This window comes from Actinia tenebrosa, unplaced genomic scaffold, assembly GCF_029948245.1.
Source record: "Actinia tenebrosa isolate PJP-AT-01 unplaced genomic scaffold, QUT_ActTen_1.0 PGA_scaffold3__52_contigs__length_22856419, whole genome shotgun sequence".
NCBI classification, from domain to species: domain Eukaryota; kingdom Metazoa; phylum Cnidaria; class Anthozoa; order Actiniaria; family Actiniidae; genus Actinia; species Actinia tenebrosa.
The window spans coordinates 4,914,897-4,931,414 of NW_028292580.1; the positions used below are offsets into that span (position 1 = coordinate 4,914,897).

The window sequence follows — 16,518 nt, forward strand, 5'->3', positions numbered from 1 at the left end:
TACATTATAATGAATTTAAAAAAATACCTGAATAAGGAAAAAAAATATATAAATATAATAAGATACACACCTAATTCAAAAAACGTCATCGTCAAAGGCGATAGGCGAAAGGTCATTCCCACATGGAAATGGTTTCGTTGAATACAAAGAACATCGAATCAGTCTCAACACTAAGGTCCATGTTCTTGACCAGAAGAAGAAGCAGAAAAACAAGTCATTCCAGCTATTCTTGGATCTTGAAATGACCTATCTTCTATCGCTTTGTACCTATCGCCTATTGCCTATCGCCTTTGGCGATGACAACGTTATTTGAATTAGATATATTATTGCCTTTGACGTCGTCGTAAATTCGACGACTGACTCAAACCTTGCATTTAATACAGCGTTTTCACGTGACGTCACAGCGGCCATTATGTGGTACCAAAACAATACATTTTCTATCCTCCAGGGAATTGAACTCTATTTTTATGCAAATACTTTGCGGAAAGTTTCTATTGTTTATAGCTGCCTTCTCACGTGAGTGAAAACGCTCTATAGTTCAGTCAATTTTCTTTAGGCCCCGTCCACCCGTATCCGGAAATTTTTGTATCCGTATCCGCAAACTTTCGAAAACGGTCTCCAGAGTGGAAATTTTCGAATACGCTCCGAATACGGATACGCGTGGACGGTCGTATCCGCATATTTTCGAATACGCTGACGTATTCACGATTTTGCGCATGCTCAATAAGAAAATCTGTCAAAGGGACTAGGAACTAGCGTGCATCAGGGCGGATCAAGAAATTTCCGGGTACATGTGAATAGTGAAAACGATTAAAAAACGATTCGAATACGCTGCGTGTGGACACAGAACATTTGCAGATACAGAAATTTCAGGATACGTGTGGACGGGGCCTACTATTTTTTTTATGACTGAAGACTCACCTGCACAGATTTTGCTTCGTTTACTATCCTTCTACTATAACTTTGAAAACTCGAGCTTGTCAACCAATCAGATTACGAATCGAAAGCAATAGAATTCAAGATACGCGTATTGAGAGCCTATAAAAGCTATTCAAGGAGATGAAAGAGGATGAAAAAGCAAAAGTATATTTACACAACTAAGAAAATAAAAATTAAAAAACTCGAATGTTCACGGTTAGAGGAGAACGACAGTAAGAGTGAGGCCCCGTCACGCGTATCCGGAAATTTTTGTATCCACAATTTTTTTTTTTCGGATACGGGTTGCGTCCACACGTGTCCGGACATTTTTGTGTCCGTATCCGCAAATTTTACGAAAACGGATAGGTGTGGACGGTGAAAACGATTCAAATACGCTGCGTGTGGACGCAAACATTTTCGTATCCGCAAAAAATAATTTGCGGATACAAAAATTTCCGGATACGTGTGGACGGGGCCTTATAAATTGTTCACGAAAGTCAGCTGTAATGTAAAGAATGTGCAGCTTGAACAATACCACACAACTTTTACGATAACTAATAAATTTGTCGCGCGCCGATTGGTTATTTTTCATCATCAATAAGACGACAGACAGATAAAGCTGACGACAACGAGCGCACACTCTTTCCGTTGGTTGATTTGATCGCTAAAAATGAGGAGTTTTTATTGTTATTGTAAAAAAACAACAAATAGACATCAGTTTTTTACGTGTCTGTCCTCCTATTGACGATAAATTGGGTCATCACATTGTCAAAGTAGTGTGGATCCACGAGGCGTAGCCGAGTTTTAAGTTTTGAAATTCCATGGACGTTTAGTGGTATTTGGGAATAGCTGACTTATAAACCAGGCTAAGTCCGTGCAAATGAGTGTTAGTTCATAAAACCCAGCGGTATTTAAGTAATAAGAAAGAGACTGTTTTGCCGCTCGCAATAAACCCATCGTGAGCACGCGTTAACAAAAGTCAGCTAAAGCACTAGTTAACATGTTTTTTATCCATAGCTGATGTATACTGTATAGATGGGCTGCAAGCATTCCCAACAGAGTTAAAAGACAAAAACATGGCGGCCATTGTGGTACCGTTAACAATGGTGCTAATGAGAAATCTTTTGTTTAATGGTATCAACATGGCCGCGATGACGTAACGTGCAAACGAAGAATACTTCATACTTGACGAAACAAAAGTTGGACGTTTAATCAAGGCTTATCCTTGGTCGTTTTTTTTGCGACTGGCTCAGCCGAATTGAATCGTGAATCATTAGATTCGATGACGCAAAAGTTCGACGGCTGAACTAGTCGTAAGAAAAAGTAGAGACGCGTGAATCACCTTTATAAGAGACTGGTAGGGTACTTCTTCGGGCGGAGGAGGGGGAGGGGGTGTACTCCCATATATTTGCTCTACGAGTACGTGCCGCCACACAGGGTATGGTTTTGAGCGATTCTACTCTGGAGCAAGATATATAAAATCGCGCTCGCTCTGGGACAGGGTATATAAAATCACGCTCTCTCCTCTCTGGAACAGAGTATCTATTTTCGCAAGTACGACAGGAAATGGTTTTTTATATGCGATCTTACTCTGGAACAGGGTATGAATTTCAGCGATTTTACCCTGGCACAGGGTCAGGGTTCAGAGGCCCCGCGGCAAATCCCTACCCTAAACGTGCAAGAAGGAAAACGGCGAGTAAAATAAAATGAATGAATAAAATAAATAAACTAGGAATAAACTAGGAGAAAGAACTCTTTCTCGAAGAACTCTTTCTTTGACCGAAATTTTGATGCAGAAACATTTTTGCTTGCAAAAAAAAAAAAAAAGTAAATAGTTTTTTTTTACAATTACTAATTAACTGATCTCATTAATCATAAATTCACAAGTGTGTAACACATTTATTTTCACGTTACAATGATAAAATAAAACAACATTAAAAAATAAAGGAAATATCAAAAGCTAAAAATTATAATTGTAAATACTGGTTGTTATGTAGCTACGAAATTTTCCGATTTAACGAACACTCTCATTGGTTGGGAGATGACAGAGTGACACTAGCTAAATCTAAACGCATTCCGACCGGGAAATTGCTTACTATCAATCACGTGACTTTTTGGAGTTGACTGGGGGGCAAACAAGCGGTTGACTGGGGAGCAACTAGCGGATGCTAAGTCAAAACATATCAAAATAAGTCCTCAAACTATTGTATTTGACTATTTTCAGGACATCAAACCAGAAAACAAGAGATCAAAACAACCTCCAGGATTCTACAAGCCATCAAAAAAGAGCTATTACCGGAAGTGACGTCTATTGATAGCAACCTATAAGCAGCTTATTTCCCGGTCAGGGAATAAGTTGGACGTGACAATAATCGTGAAAATAGACAAGTGCACGTGATTAGAACGTGAAAAAGCTGATGGCGTGATATTTTCCACCAATCACAAACAACAAAGGGGGAGCAGATATTTTGCTTGAATTTTCAGTACAAATTCAGCTTGAAGCAAAAGACAGATATTTTCCAGTGTTTCTACAGACGAAATACAGACTTTCATTGAAAAAAATACGAAAAACCTGCTAAAAATGCTGTTGCTACTCTCCTCGCTTTTTGGTAGTGAAATGGAAGACTGTATGTGAGTTGTATTCGTAAAATAAGTATCAGTTTTCATGCACTTAGCTTGCTAAATAAAGTTCTTATTTCGTAAACTGGCTTCTCAACATTTCTCTATTGCTATATAACAAAACAATTAATGTCTGGTCCCTCGGGAAATTAGTTAGTTTTCTTTTCCCGAGAGTCTGATCTCGGTGTTTCCTGACAGCAATTTCCCTCGCGACCAGACGTGAAGTACTAGTGTATAATATATAATGGCGATGTGATTAATATAAAAACAATAGCATAACTCGATATATAATGAAAGGCGAGAATTTCACTAATTGATTGCTCACGCGCACGACACTAGAGAAAAACGTTTGCGCATGCGTGCACGTCAGCACTTTTTCTAAGAATTTTGAAGAGTTTGAGTGAGAAAATAAATGTTTGTTTTCTCCAAGTATACAAAAAAGTTCGAGAGTATACTTTTGTCAGACCAAGATACTGTATTAACAAATACAATAGAATAAGCCTTAAGTTTCAAGCATGGAGACTAAGTTTTGGCATTTTGTGAAGTCCAATTTATCAGGTATGTTTGAAAGTCAAATTTACTTATGTTTTGACTAGTTTGCATACGGATTCAGAGCATGCGCAGACGTTTTTCACTCGTATCCGCAAATCAATCTCGTACCCAGAGCCTACGTTTCTTCTGACCTGCGGCGAAGAACGAGGGCTCTGGCATAATCCATTTTTTGAGAACAGGATTTCATGGACTTCCGGTATTAGCGCGTATGCGTTAAAAGACTTGCCAAAAAAAAAAAAAAAAAAAAATATATATATATATATATATATACACACTTGATTGCAGAAAGGTTGTAGTATACATTTATACAAATACCTAATTTATTCAGTATATTTAATGATATGCAAAACAGAAAACTCGCTTTATTTATTATTTGTTTCATTCAATGAACGTCAAAATATTTTATTCTTGTGTTTTATATCCTACAGATTATAAATGAATTGGTTTTGAGGGTTAACAAAGTAAAATTGCAATATGCATCTCATTAGGTATTTGTATAAATGTATAAATGTATACTACAACGTTTCTGCAATCGAGTATATATATATACATATATATATATATGTTCCCCATTTCTAATTCTTATTTTGAAAGGAAGTAAACACAGAACTCTGTTTGAAAGCAGGTTTGAAAGCATGATTTTCAATGATTATGTTTCACTTCCGGAAAACTGCGCATGCGCCATGCCGCAGGCCGAAAGAAACGCAGGCTCTGGATTGATTTACAAATGTTTTGTGCGCAAGCTCACACCCTGATGACGTCATTCGTCTCTAAAACAATTACACTGACCGATATAACACGAACATTAAATGATTATGGCGTTATGCCGGTTTAACAGTTTTCCATCTAGGGTTTGCTTTTTTATCTAAATACTATCCACAAGTCTGAAGAGAACCGCCGGGTTTGGTTACTGCTGGCTGCCTCCTTTGATCATTATTACTTTACCATCGGCTTGTGATCCAATGTAGAGGTCCGTCCGACCGTTGACGTTCCAGCAACGGAAAAGAGTGCTGGAGTAGTAATGTTGTGGTTCAAATAAACTCTCTTCGTCTTTAGGGGGCGTCGAGTCTTTTGGTACATCCTTTAGCAAAACAAAAATAAATAAATAAATGAATAAATAAAATAAAAAATGTATTGTGCTTTATCGCAGAATTGGCGCATTTTTCTGAGGAGTTGGACATTATTATGTAGGTTAGGTAGCACGTGCGTTAAAAACTGCGCTTTATTTGTGAACGGAGCACAAGGGTTGCTGACGCCTTCGCGCGCGCAACAAACTATTTTGTAAGGAATGTAAGTAAATAGCATAATGGATGATTTTATGATTCATGACAGCATCAATGGATTTTCTTTTTATATAAAAAAAATCTATTACATTACGAAAGCCGAGAAGGGACTTCAGACTTCAGAGATAATAATTTCAGAGATAACGATTTCAGAGATAACGATTTCAGAGATGATAATTTCAGAGATGATAATTTCAGAAATAATAATTTCAGAGATAACGATTTCAGAGATAATAATTTCAGAGATAATAATTTCAGAGATAATAATTTAAAACTTATTATGCAATGACATCAAATCTTTGCTTCGTCTCCTAGATCGATGTATGCAGTACGAACTCCGTTATAGCCCCTATTTTTTGGTAAGTGAAAGTCATTCATATCGGAGCTATATTATCGGGTGTACTGCATTTAGATCATACAATACTATACTCGTTTAGAGTGGATGCCAGTGGATACTCGGTAATATATATAGCTCATATGATATAATTAAAATTCATTGAATGACTTTTACTTACCAAAACATAGGGGCTGAACAAGCTCGTGAAAAAGGGATTAAAAAAGTTCAAAGTGAAATATTAAGAACAAAGCGAGGACGAGTTGTTTAATAAATGTCCCGAGAGATTAAAATAATTTATTCCCTTTATACAAGTTAGTTAGTTACCAAGAAGCGTGAAAGCGAATAAGTTAAAGAAATAAAAATAAAATTAAAATTAAATTTTAACTGACTCGAAGAAAAAGGTTTCAAGTTATGACTTTATGGCCCCGAACAGGGGCTATAACGGAGTTCGTAATGCATACGAATCGATCTAAAGGAGACGAAGCAAAGACTTGATCAGTGTAATTGCATAAATAAAATAAAATAAAAACATAAATAAAATAGAGGATATTGCATGGGCGCGCGGAGATACGAATTTTATCTTCAAGTGATGAAAAGATCTCTCACGAATCCGTAGAAATAGAGACAAATAGATATTTCATTGGCAATTATATAATAATAAGCTTTTATCTCTGAAATTATTATCTCTGAAAACGTTATCTCTGAAATTATTTTCTCTGAAATTATTAACTCTGAAATTATCATCTCTGAAATTATTATCTCTGAAATTATTATCTCTGAAATTATCATCTCTGAAATTATTAACTCTGAAATTATCATCTCTGAAATTATTATCTCTGAAATTATTAACTCTGAAATTATCATCTCTGAAATTATCATCTCTGAAATTATTATCTCTGAAATTATCATCTCTGAAATTATCATCTCTGAAATTATCATCTCTGAAATTATCATCTCTGAAATTATCATCTCTGAAATCATTATCTCTGAAATTTTTATCTCTGAAGTCTGAAGTCCCTTCTCGGCTTTCGTAATTACATAGCTTTTTGTCCATGCTCTGTTCGGTTATTAAGTGCTTAGGAAGAGCCGTAAGCGCCCAAGACGTGTGAGAAGAACTCGCCAACTGATAATGCTTCTCTTCACACTTACGTCTTAAGCCCCGTTTACACTGGCGATTTTTGCGGCGATTTTTGCTGCGATTTTCGAAAATATGAAATCTTTTGTCTCATCCTTCAAAAAAGACATTCGTCTAGGAAAATCTTGGTATCCAGAAAAAACTTTACAAGTAAATTCTTTACCATTATTTATTATGGACAATATCGCAAAATATGTATAAAATATGTAAATGTGTAAATGTCTTTTTTTTGGTAGACAACGTTAATGGCATTAACTGTATATCGCTAAGTGAGACATGTAGTGCTGTGTAATGAAACCCCCTCCCCCACCCCCACCCCCCCCCCCCCCCCCCCCCGCCCCGGGGAAGGGAGGGGGTTAGGGGTTTGGGGTACTCTCAAATATAGGCTATACGCTCTGGCCTATACGAGGCCAGAATCAAGATGAATTTGGTCTTAGAGAATACGATTCCGATAATTTATGATATTATCTTGGAAAGATAAGACTCTGGAACTTAGCTATTATAAATCGTATTAGAAACCGCCCGCGGGATTCCCGAAGAGAGAAGTAGCCATCGTATCCCGGTCCACGCACCTGAAGGTATACTTCTGCTCCCTCGTCACTTCCCGTGATAATATACTCGTTAGTAGAACTACTAGGGTTTTCCATCACAAATCGAAATCGTTTGTTTGTTGGAGTAGAATGCTCACGAGCCGTCACCAGTGCTTGAAATCATGAAAATTAAAACGGAGTTAATAGTGAAATTGCTTATTCTTTGGGGGCACGTTATAGCCGCCTGGTTGGGCAAATACATTCTCTGTTTTTGAAGACTAAGGCCCCGTCCACACGTATCCAGAATTTTTTGTATCCGCCAATTTGTTTTTTGCGGATACGAAAATATTCGCGTACACACGCAGCGTATTCGAATCCTTTTCGAGATCCGGCCTGATGCACGCTAGTGCCTAGTCCCTTTGACGGATAGTTTTTCTTATTGAGCATGCGCAAAATCGTGTTTACGTCAGCGTATTCGAAAATTTGCGGATACGACCGTCCACGCGTATCCGTATTCGGAGCGTATTCGAAAATTTCCACTCTGGAGACCGTTTTCGAAAATTTCCGGATACGGATACAAAAATTTCCGGATACGTATGGACGGGGCCTTATTCTATTTACTCTTGTTACATATTAACTATATATTGCTATAAATAATAAAGATTATCGTTATTATTATCACTTACTGACTTGTCTGTCAGCAGTATCATTAGTACCATCACACTTTACATTGGTCGAAATTCTTTTCAAATAACAACCATTCGAGCGGCTGACAATAGACCAGAAGCGATAAACACCATCATCCATGACTCGATGGGGAGGATTACCGCCATTTGCTACACATTCCCTGCATCGACTTCGGGTATTTACTGTGCACTGGCGATAAAGGAACATGGTAAAAAAGAACGGTTAACTACTAGGTGTAAAATTATTAACTCAATGCCCGTAGCAATAGATAAAATTAAAAAAAAAAAGATACCAATGGATAAAAATTAGTGAATTTCATTATGAATTGATACAAATTATTTAGTATTTTTTGTGAGTAGTGAATAATCTATATTTATCGATTTTTCACTTATTGATATCGATTTTATCGATTTATAGAAATAATTTTTCATTTGCAAAAAGCAAAGAAAAGCAGAAAAATCAAGTCAGAAATTTGACGGAATTGGCCCTTTGCAGTTAACGGTCACGTGTTTGTACTGGAGAGCAGAAGTTTTGCTTTTGTTTGAATAGGTTGCTATCAATAGACGTCACTTCCGGTAATAGCTCTTTTTTGATGGCTTGTAGAATCCTGGAGGTTGTTTTGATCTCTTGTTTTCTGGTTTGATGTCCTGAAAATAGTCAAATACAATAGTTTGAGGACTTATTTTGATATGTTTTGACTTAGCATCCGCTAGTTGCCTCCCAGTCAACTCCAAAAAAGTCACGTGATTGATAGTAAGCAATAGGCCCTTTGCAGTGAACGGTCACGTGTCTGTACTGGACTGCAAAAGTTTTGCTTTTATTTCAAATTGGTGATTCTTTTTAGCTACTTGTAAAGAACTGAATGATACGATGTGTATTCAGTGTGTTACGAAATGCACTTTATTACGATCTCTCGAAACAGGTTGTAGAAAGTTTGTTTGCTCACCAGTAAATTTCACCCATGGAAAACAAGATGTTCATTCATTTGCTCTCAGTGAATTAATCAGCACGTGATTACTAAGCTGCAAAGGGCCTATAGAAGATTTTAATCCTCTAATCCACTAAACATCGCCAACTATTCCGGCCATGCGCCCGCGTACAAATGCAGCGGTGTCGCTTGAAAGTGTTAAGCGAGTTAAGTCAGATTTTACAAAGAAATGTATAGAGAGTCAAGATAGTTTTCGATTTATAGATTTCTGTGTAAACGGTTTTCCACTTGCCGGGGTAGAAGAACGATATATAACATTAAAGCATTTAATTTTTACCAAATATACTTTAATTTGTTTGGAAAAACCTTTTCGTCTCGATAGTTTGATTTTAACAGCCTTCTTGCCATATGTGCTTTGTTAAATTGCAAGAAAAACACAAAAGGTCAAATATTATAAACAGGATTTCTCAAAATCAGAACTAGTTACCTCATTTGCCGGGGTCGATCCTTAAAATACACACATTCTAAATTACTGATGTCGAATCTGTGGTCGATTGAACGAATTTATACGTTTCGTTTTTTACTTTCAAAAAGCTCCGATTTGAGACGAATATTTGTGAGATCCTTCTTCAAGAATAGGCACTTTGTGAAGCAAAAACCTTGAAAATCATTCGCAAAATACGGCATGTTTGGTACCAAAATAAAGCTTGAATCCTCAGATCTCGTTTGCTATCATTTGTAATAGGATACCTATTAAAGCACAGGAATACCGTAGCAAAAGGTTTTGTTTCTCTAAGTCCGGGCCTGAGAGAGCTTGGGCTTCCTGTGGTTTTTATTTTATACATGATATCCGCTGACTTGGCGAACGGCGCATGGCCGGAATAGTTGGCGATGATCTTTAATTCAGTCCTCCCCAACATATGTATTTTTTATTGCAGTTCTTTCGGGCTTTTATCAGTGGCGGATCCAGGAGGGGGGGGGGGGGGGGGGGGAGGGGGGGGGGGGGTCGAAGGGGTCCACGGAACCCCCCTTGAAGGTTTGATCTTTTAGGTAATAAGAATATGTCTTACATAAATTTTGCTTAAAAGTATCCACAAAGATAATGTTGAACACGAAATGATAGATGTTTGCTGTTATGGTGTTTAACTTACCTTTAAGTTCCGTTACTAGATAGTAAATTAGGTGATTAGAGCCAATTTTTTTGTCAAACATCGACTAAACAAAAGAGAATTATACACAGTTTAAGAAACGGAATCCCCCTTTGAAAAATCCTGGATCCGCCACTGTCGATCTCACTTCAACGATAATGGTAGCAATGAAAGGCTTTTTAAAATGAGCTTGTTGACACTGAATTTAGCCGCGAATGACGCCGTGAATCAGTTTGTACTGATCAATATACAGTCAATTCAAAAGACGTTGTCGTCGACCGGCTCAAGCCTACGCGACTGGATCGAAAGGAATATGGGTAAAAATTACTGAAGCGGTTAAATATTCGTTCTGAATTAATTGTTCCCGCTAGTAATAAGATAATGATGGCGAGAAACAATCCATCAAATGCATGTCTTCGGGTTTAGGAAAAGAAAAACAAAGTAGTTATGATTCAGTTAACAATTCCAAAAATGTGAAGGCATTAAAAAAACGTCTCCTTCAACACTTCCCGCTCGCCTTTCGGTCCAGTCGCGTAGGCTTGAGTTGGTCGACGATCGACAACATTTTTTGAATTGACTGTATAAGAAAGGACATTTATAGTGTTATACACTTATTTCAATAAAGTTAGTCACCTGAAAAGCTATAAAGCTGAGGCCGACAAGGATTATGGGTAGATTCATTTTACACGTTCAGCCGCTTGATAACTGTTCATGGAATTGCGAATTTTTTAACGGTTACAGTCTCATCATCGAGCTGCAGTTTGTATTAAAAAAGCTTTGTATGTATATATCCCATGATGCTCAGTGATCTCAGCTTTCTAGGTTTTTGGTGACTAACTTTATTGAAATAAGTGTATGCTATATGTTTCATCATATAATCAAGTCTTTTACCAATTGACCCATCTTCAGTGAGAGTGTTTGTCTTCTGTTAAAGAATGGAAGAATATCGAGCTATTAACCTAAAATAAAACGAATAGAAAATTTATCAAAACCGTGGGCATCCAGTAAAGGTTTAAAATATAAGCCAGCCAGCCAGCCAGCCAGCCAGCCAGCCAGCCAGCCAGCCAGCCAGCCAATAGACCTAGCCCGAATTCGCCTGACTCACCACAAAACAATGGTTTGAAGTCGAGATTGAACTTGATTCTTTTATTCATCAAGTTCAACCTCGACTTGAAACCATTGTTCCGTGACCGGTCAAGCAAATTCGGGATAGGTCTATTGACTTTCGTGTTCTATGCTAAGAAAACAGCAACAGCGAAAATATAGATCTTTTATCGTTAGCAGAAGCGCTTGACTACTGTATTCTAAATAAAGTAAGAATACCTTCAATGGGCAAAGGCGTGTTTATTTAGCTATTTTTTTCAAAAATCAAAATCTCCCGGGTATCTAGTGTTTTGAAATTGGTTCCCGGGTGCCGAGAATCTAGACACTTCCAAATAAATAAAATGGGTTCGATTCCTTGTTGAATTTTCTGCGGGCGTTTTAAACAGAAAGAGATGGAAGTCTTAAGCCCCGTTTATACTAGCAATTTTTGCGATATTGTCCATAATAAATAATGGTAAAGAATTTACTTGCAAAGTTTTTTTCAGGATACCACGATTTTCCTAGACGAATGTCTCTTTTGAGGGATGAGACAAAAGATTTCATATTTCCGAAAATTGCCACAAAAATCGCAGCAAAAATCGCCGCAAAAATCGCCAGTGTAACGGGGCTTTAAAAGATAGTCCATTGTGATTTTCTGCCTCATATTTCAAGCCATTTGCAAACTGTATTACATCCGTATTATCTGTGGCTTCAAATGTACATCTTTGACCGTACCATAATTAATTGCATGGTGCAACAAAAACAGCCTTTATTCAAATAACTCCGCGATCGGCTCCTTTTCCCCTTCATTGGGCTTATTGTTAATAGCGTGTTTTAAGTTATTTTCGTGGCTTTCTAAATACTATAGATAAACCCAGCCAGCAGCTGTTCCATGATTGTTGGAATTTGGATTGGACTTGTTGGCTTTTGTAAGAACTATAGAACAACCGTTAGAGAAACAAAAAACAACATTCTACCGTAAAGCCTCAGTGGCCTAGCGGTTGAGATCTCGTCTAGCAAACGAGAGCAGTGGTTCGAAACCCGCGAGAACCCAAGTAAGGCAGATTTTTTAATCTGCTTATACACTCGATGTAGCATACACTTAACTTATCTTAAAACTCTTTTGCATAGCTAAACGATTGTGTGACAACGAAATAGTAATGTACGAATTGTATATGCCAGTACGAACCTTATTTCCCGTTCGCGAGTCTTGATTTAAGGTTTTATCGTCAACGTTTGCTAGCCGTTGTCAGCTCTTGTCTAAATGGTATTACAAACACCTTAGCTTTATATATGCTATTACGGGAATGCTATTCCGGTAATGCTATTCACACTGCATGCACATGCTATATTTATACACGGAAATCTGATTACGTTGGCTCAGTCACGCCGGAATAGAAAACTAAGGAAATAAATAAATGATAATAAAGCGATGTCAAAATAACTTCTTTTATTAATAAAACAAATGTCTTTACTTTGATATCAGATAAGAAATAAGTTTTTGAAATAGGAATATATTTAATTCTAATGATGAATCACGTCTTATTATGGTCAACGTGTGACTTCACAAACCAATATCAACTATAAGGCTCCAATATTATATTCAAAGTGAAAAATCTAAACAAAAGCAGAGCCAAGCTGCATAAACTATTTTTGTAACTTTTCAAGTCCTTCAAATTGTATTGATATCTCTATGCAGATCAAAGTCACGGACGAGGCTTCTAAGATGTTTACTACATTTTCCGACGTAATAGGATATTTCTTACTGGTTCAAGAGATTAGGTATCGGACTAAGGTTCTGTGAAGGAATTTCGTTGTGATGTGTAATTTTGACTGAACTAGAAGAGAATTAGTGGCACATTTTGAGGGTTCAAGCGAGCTTTAGTGTTGTACCTAATGCACTAGTCAATTGAAACCACCACCCCCCGACCCCCGCAAAATACCGGGGAATTTAACATTTGAGTGCTGTTAAAATCAGACATTTTCCCCGGTAGTCGGGGGCACATTCACTGTTAAGACCCCCGCTATTGTGGCCCCGTTATTTTGGTTAAGTAGTCAACAAGAAACACATTTGACGCCAACTCCAAATTCTTGTTCTAAACATCTGATTCTACATTCGAACTAACCGAACGACTGAACAAAACCCGCGTATAAGAACCTGGGTTTTAAGAACATGTTAGGCTAAAATTCTCACTTTAAGACCCCTCCACATAAGAACCTATTAAGGCTACAATTTTAAGAAAGGTTCTTATCAGTGGAGTTCAGTGTAAAAGTGTATAGGTAGAAACTGCTATAAGTTTGTTTGAGCATGTGTTTTGTGTAGAACATACTGCTCTGTACTAGGCAACGGGCTGGCTGTGCTTGGAATCACAACGCCTTCTGGTATTTTTCAAGATGGCCGACCTCTTGTTTCCAGGCCCTTTCATATTCAAATTAAAGAATTTTTTATTCTTTAATGTATTTTGACGATAAATCAACACTAATAGCCAGATTGGGCTACCTGTGATCTCGTATGAATCTACGGTCCATTTGCTACAATACGCGCCTATTAAATCTTTATACGGTCTTTTACTCTGGGCACAGTTGTTCAAAGTCCGATTAGTGCTAATCCTGGGTTAACTCTTAATAAGACCTATAGAGTTAATCTTGGATTAGCGCTAATACAGCTTTGAACAACCCGGCCTTGGCAAGCTTCCCAAAATCTTAAACTTCTATTTTAACGATGCCAAGAACAAAGTACTGACGTTATATTAAAACTAGACGACAAAATCTGTTACCAGTCAAAGCCACAAAATAGGGTTAAACGGAACAGTCTTCCTTTATGACATCACATCCGGAAAGAACATTTTGAAATGAGGAAGCAACACTTCAGTACTTTGACTTCCGCTTTCGAAAACAACGTACGTACACTTCTTACTTTGATCAAGTTGCTTTAAAACCACGCATGTAAAAATATCTATTCCGGTTTGGAAGTAAATACCTTTCGACCCATGCCAAAACACACAATACTGAGATCTGAGATTCAGCTATTTCAAAAAAGGTTGATGAAGATTTTGTTGCATGCCGCTTACTCGGTTTCAAATGTATTGCATTAAGAGAGAATTATTTTCGTATTCAAGAAGTGAGCTCCAAAAACTATTTTCTTGAAGAAAGGTTGTTGTACAAGGCTAAAATCCTGTTATTCAGAAAGTTTAACTCGTTTGGAAGTGGAGATGACCGATGAAAGTGGAATCAAAGTGTTAACCACAGGTAGCCCAAGCTTGGTTTCTGTGGTGTCCTGTTATAAGGAAATGTATGGAGATTCATCAAAAATTTCAATAAAATCATTGAAACGTGAAATGAAGGCTCGAAATTTTACCCGATCATTGAGAAATAGCACTTCTTTCGCTCTGCGTAGTTATTTTTTGAATTTAGCCCTTTTTAAGATTTTCCCCCCACCAGTAATTAATCCCCACTTATTTCTTACTGGTGGGGAAAAAAATCTTAAAACGGGCTAAATTCAAAAAATTCGGTCTTGGTATACAGCATGAAACAAAAACTCCACCCTCCTTCTTCGAAATAGCTGTATTCAATTGTCGGTTTTCACCCACGTGACTCGGTGCATGACAACGGTTGCTAACCGCCATATTGGTGCACAACTAAGCGTAAACAAAAGATATTCATCACAAGCGAGCGACTAAAAGTCAATATTTTTAGCAAATTTTCTATAATGGTTCTTTGTTTAATGGTCAATTGTCATACCAGGAGTGTTCGTGATAAGGGAATTTCCCTCTTTCGTGTTCCATCGGTTAGGAAAAGTCAAGGAGAGGAAGCAGAAGAGCTGTCGATTGAACGACGTAGAAAGTGGTTGGCCGCCATTAGTAGGGTTTGGTTAACCGAAGAGATCATCAACAGTGGGAGAATTTGCAGCCGTCACTTCGTTTCTGGAAAACCTGCTGCCAACTGGGATAAGTTTAACGTCGATTGGGTGCCTACATTAAATTTGGGACACAACAAAACGGAAGTAAGTGAGAAAAACTCTGACATTCAAGCCGCGCGAAGCGAACGTGCAAAAGTGAGAAGGAAGAGACAACAGGAAAGAGCATCGTTGGAGTCAGCTGCAAAGGTAGCGAAGCTGGATGAAGATGGCGCTACAATCAACAATATTTCTTTTGACTCTCCTTCATTAACTGAGGAAATCAGTCAGATCGCAAATGACCTTCAATCAGCGAGTGAGAAATCAAAGTTGCACTGCCAAGATGGCGATTTATTGGACGGGATTACTTCGAAGCTGGATGAACTTTGTAAGATCACTGACTCTAGCACGCAAATAAACGATGTAAATCCAGAAATGACCGAGTCAAGCACACAAACTGAGGAGTTAGATTACATGTTTTCTCAGCCAAAGGAAGCCCCTTTCGATCGCGAAGATATGCTGGAAGATGGGAAGGTACTACTGTATTTTACACTGGATTGCCTTCAGCTACTATTTTACAAGCTATGTATGAACATGTAGCCCCTCATGTGTCAAGAAAGTCGTTGACCTTAACAAAGTTCCAGGAACTTGTCATGGTCTTGATGAAACTCCGACTTAATGTGCTATACTTGGATCTTGCATACCGTTTTGAAGTGTCTGCACCAACTGTTTCCAGGATATTTTTTACCTGGATAACAATCATGGACATACGACTCTCTCAACTAATATACTGGCCTGAGCGGGATGAACTATGGAGAACAATGCCTCAATGCTTCGAATTTTCGTTTGGAAAGAAGACAACGGTGATTATTGATTGTTTTGAGGTCTTCATAGAGAGGCCTACCAACCTGCTGGCAAGAGCCCAGACCTTCAGCTCCTACAAACACCACAACACTGTGAAGGTATTAATTGGAATCACTCCACAAGGCACTATTTCCTTTGTATCAAAGGCCTGGGGTGGCAGAACTTCTGATAAGTTCCTCACCGAAAACTGTGGTATTTTAAATAAACTTGTGCCTGATGATCTAGTTATGGCCGACAGGGGATTTACAATTCATGAAAGTGTGGCATTCAAGAGAGCAGAGCTTGTGATACCAGCTTTTACTAAGGGGAAGAGCCAGCTGGACCCCATAGATGTTGAAAACGCCCGAGAAATTGCAAATGTCAGAATTCATGTGGAGAGGGGGATCGGTTTGTTGAGGTGCAAGTACACAATTTTGAAAGGGACACTGAGCACTGACTTTCTCATGAGCAATAAGGAACAGGTACCAGTCATTAATAGAATTTTAAGGGTGTGTTCTGGTCTTGTTAACCTTTGTCCACCAATCATTCCATTTGACTAG

General features: G+C 37.9%; 2 protein-coding genes across 2 annotated transcripts; one reads left to right on the forward strand and one right to left on the reverse strand.

The window, feature by feature from the left end:
• Window positions 1-2,790: 2,790 nt before the first annotated feature.
• LOC148908132 (uncharacterized) lies at window positions 2,791-12,547 on the reverse strand. Its single transcript, XM_089035628.1, has 5 exons — window positions 12,410-12,547; window positions 11,029-11,096; window positions 8,061-8,708; window positions 7,417-7,547; window positions 2,791-5,170 (listed from the first exon to the last, which is right to left on the reverse strand). The coding sequence occupies exons 3-5, from the start codon at window positions 8,266-8,268 to the stop codon at window positions 4,997-4,999; spliced, it is 513 nt and encodes a 170-aa protein (XP_088891754.1). The 5' UTR covers window positions 8,269-8,708; window positions 11,029-11,096; window positions 12,410-12,547; the 3' UTR covers window positions 2,791-4,996.
• Window positions 12,548-14,929: 2,382 nt separating this feature from the next.
• Window positions 14,930-16,518, forward strand: LOC116294876 (uncharacterized). Its single transcript, XM_089035784.1, has 2 exons — window positions 14,930-15,649; window positions 15,754-16,518. Exons 1-2 carry the CDS (start codon window positions 14,930-14,932, stop codon window positions 16,516-16,518), a joined length of 1,485 nt encoding a protein of 494 aa, XP_088891910.1.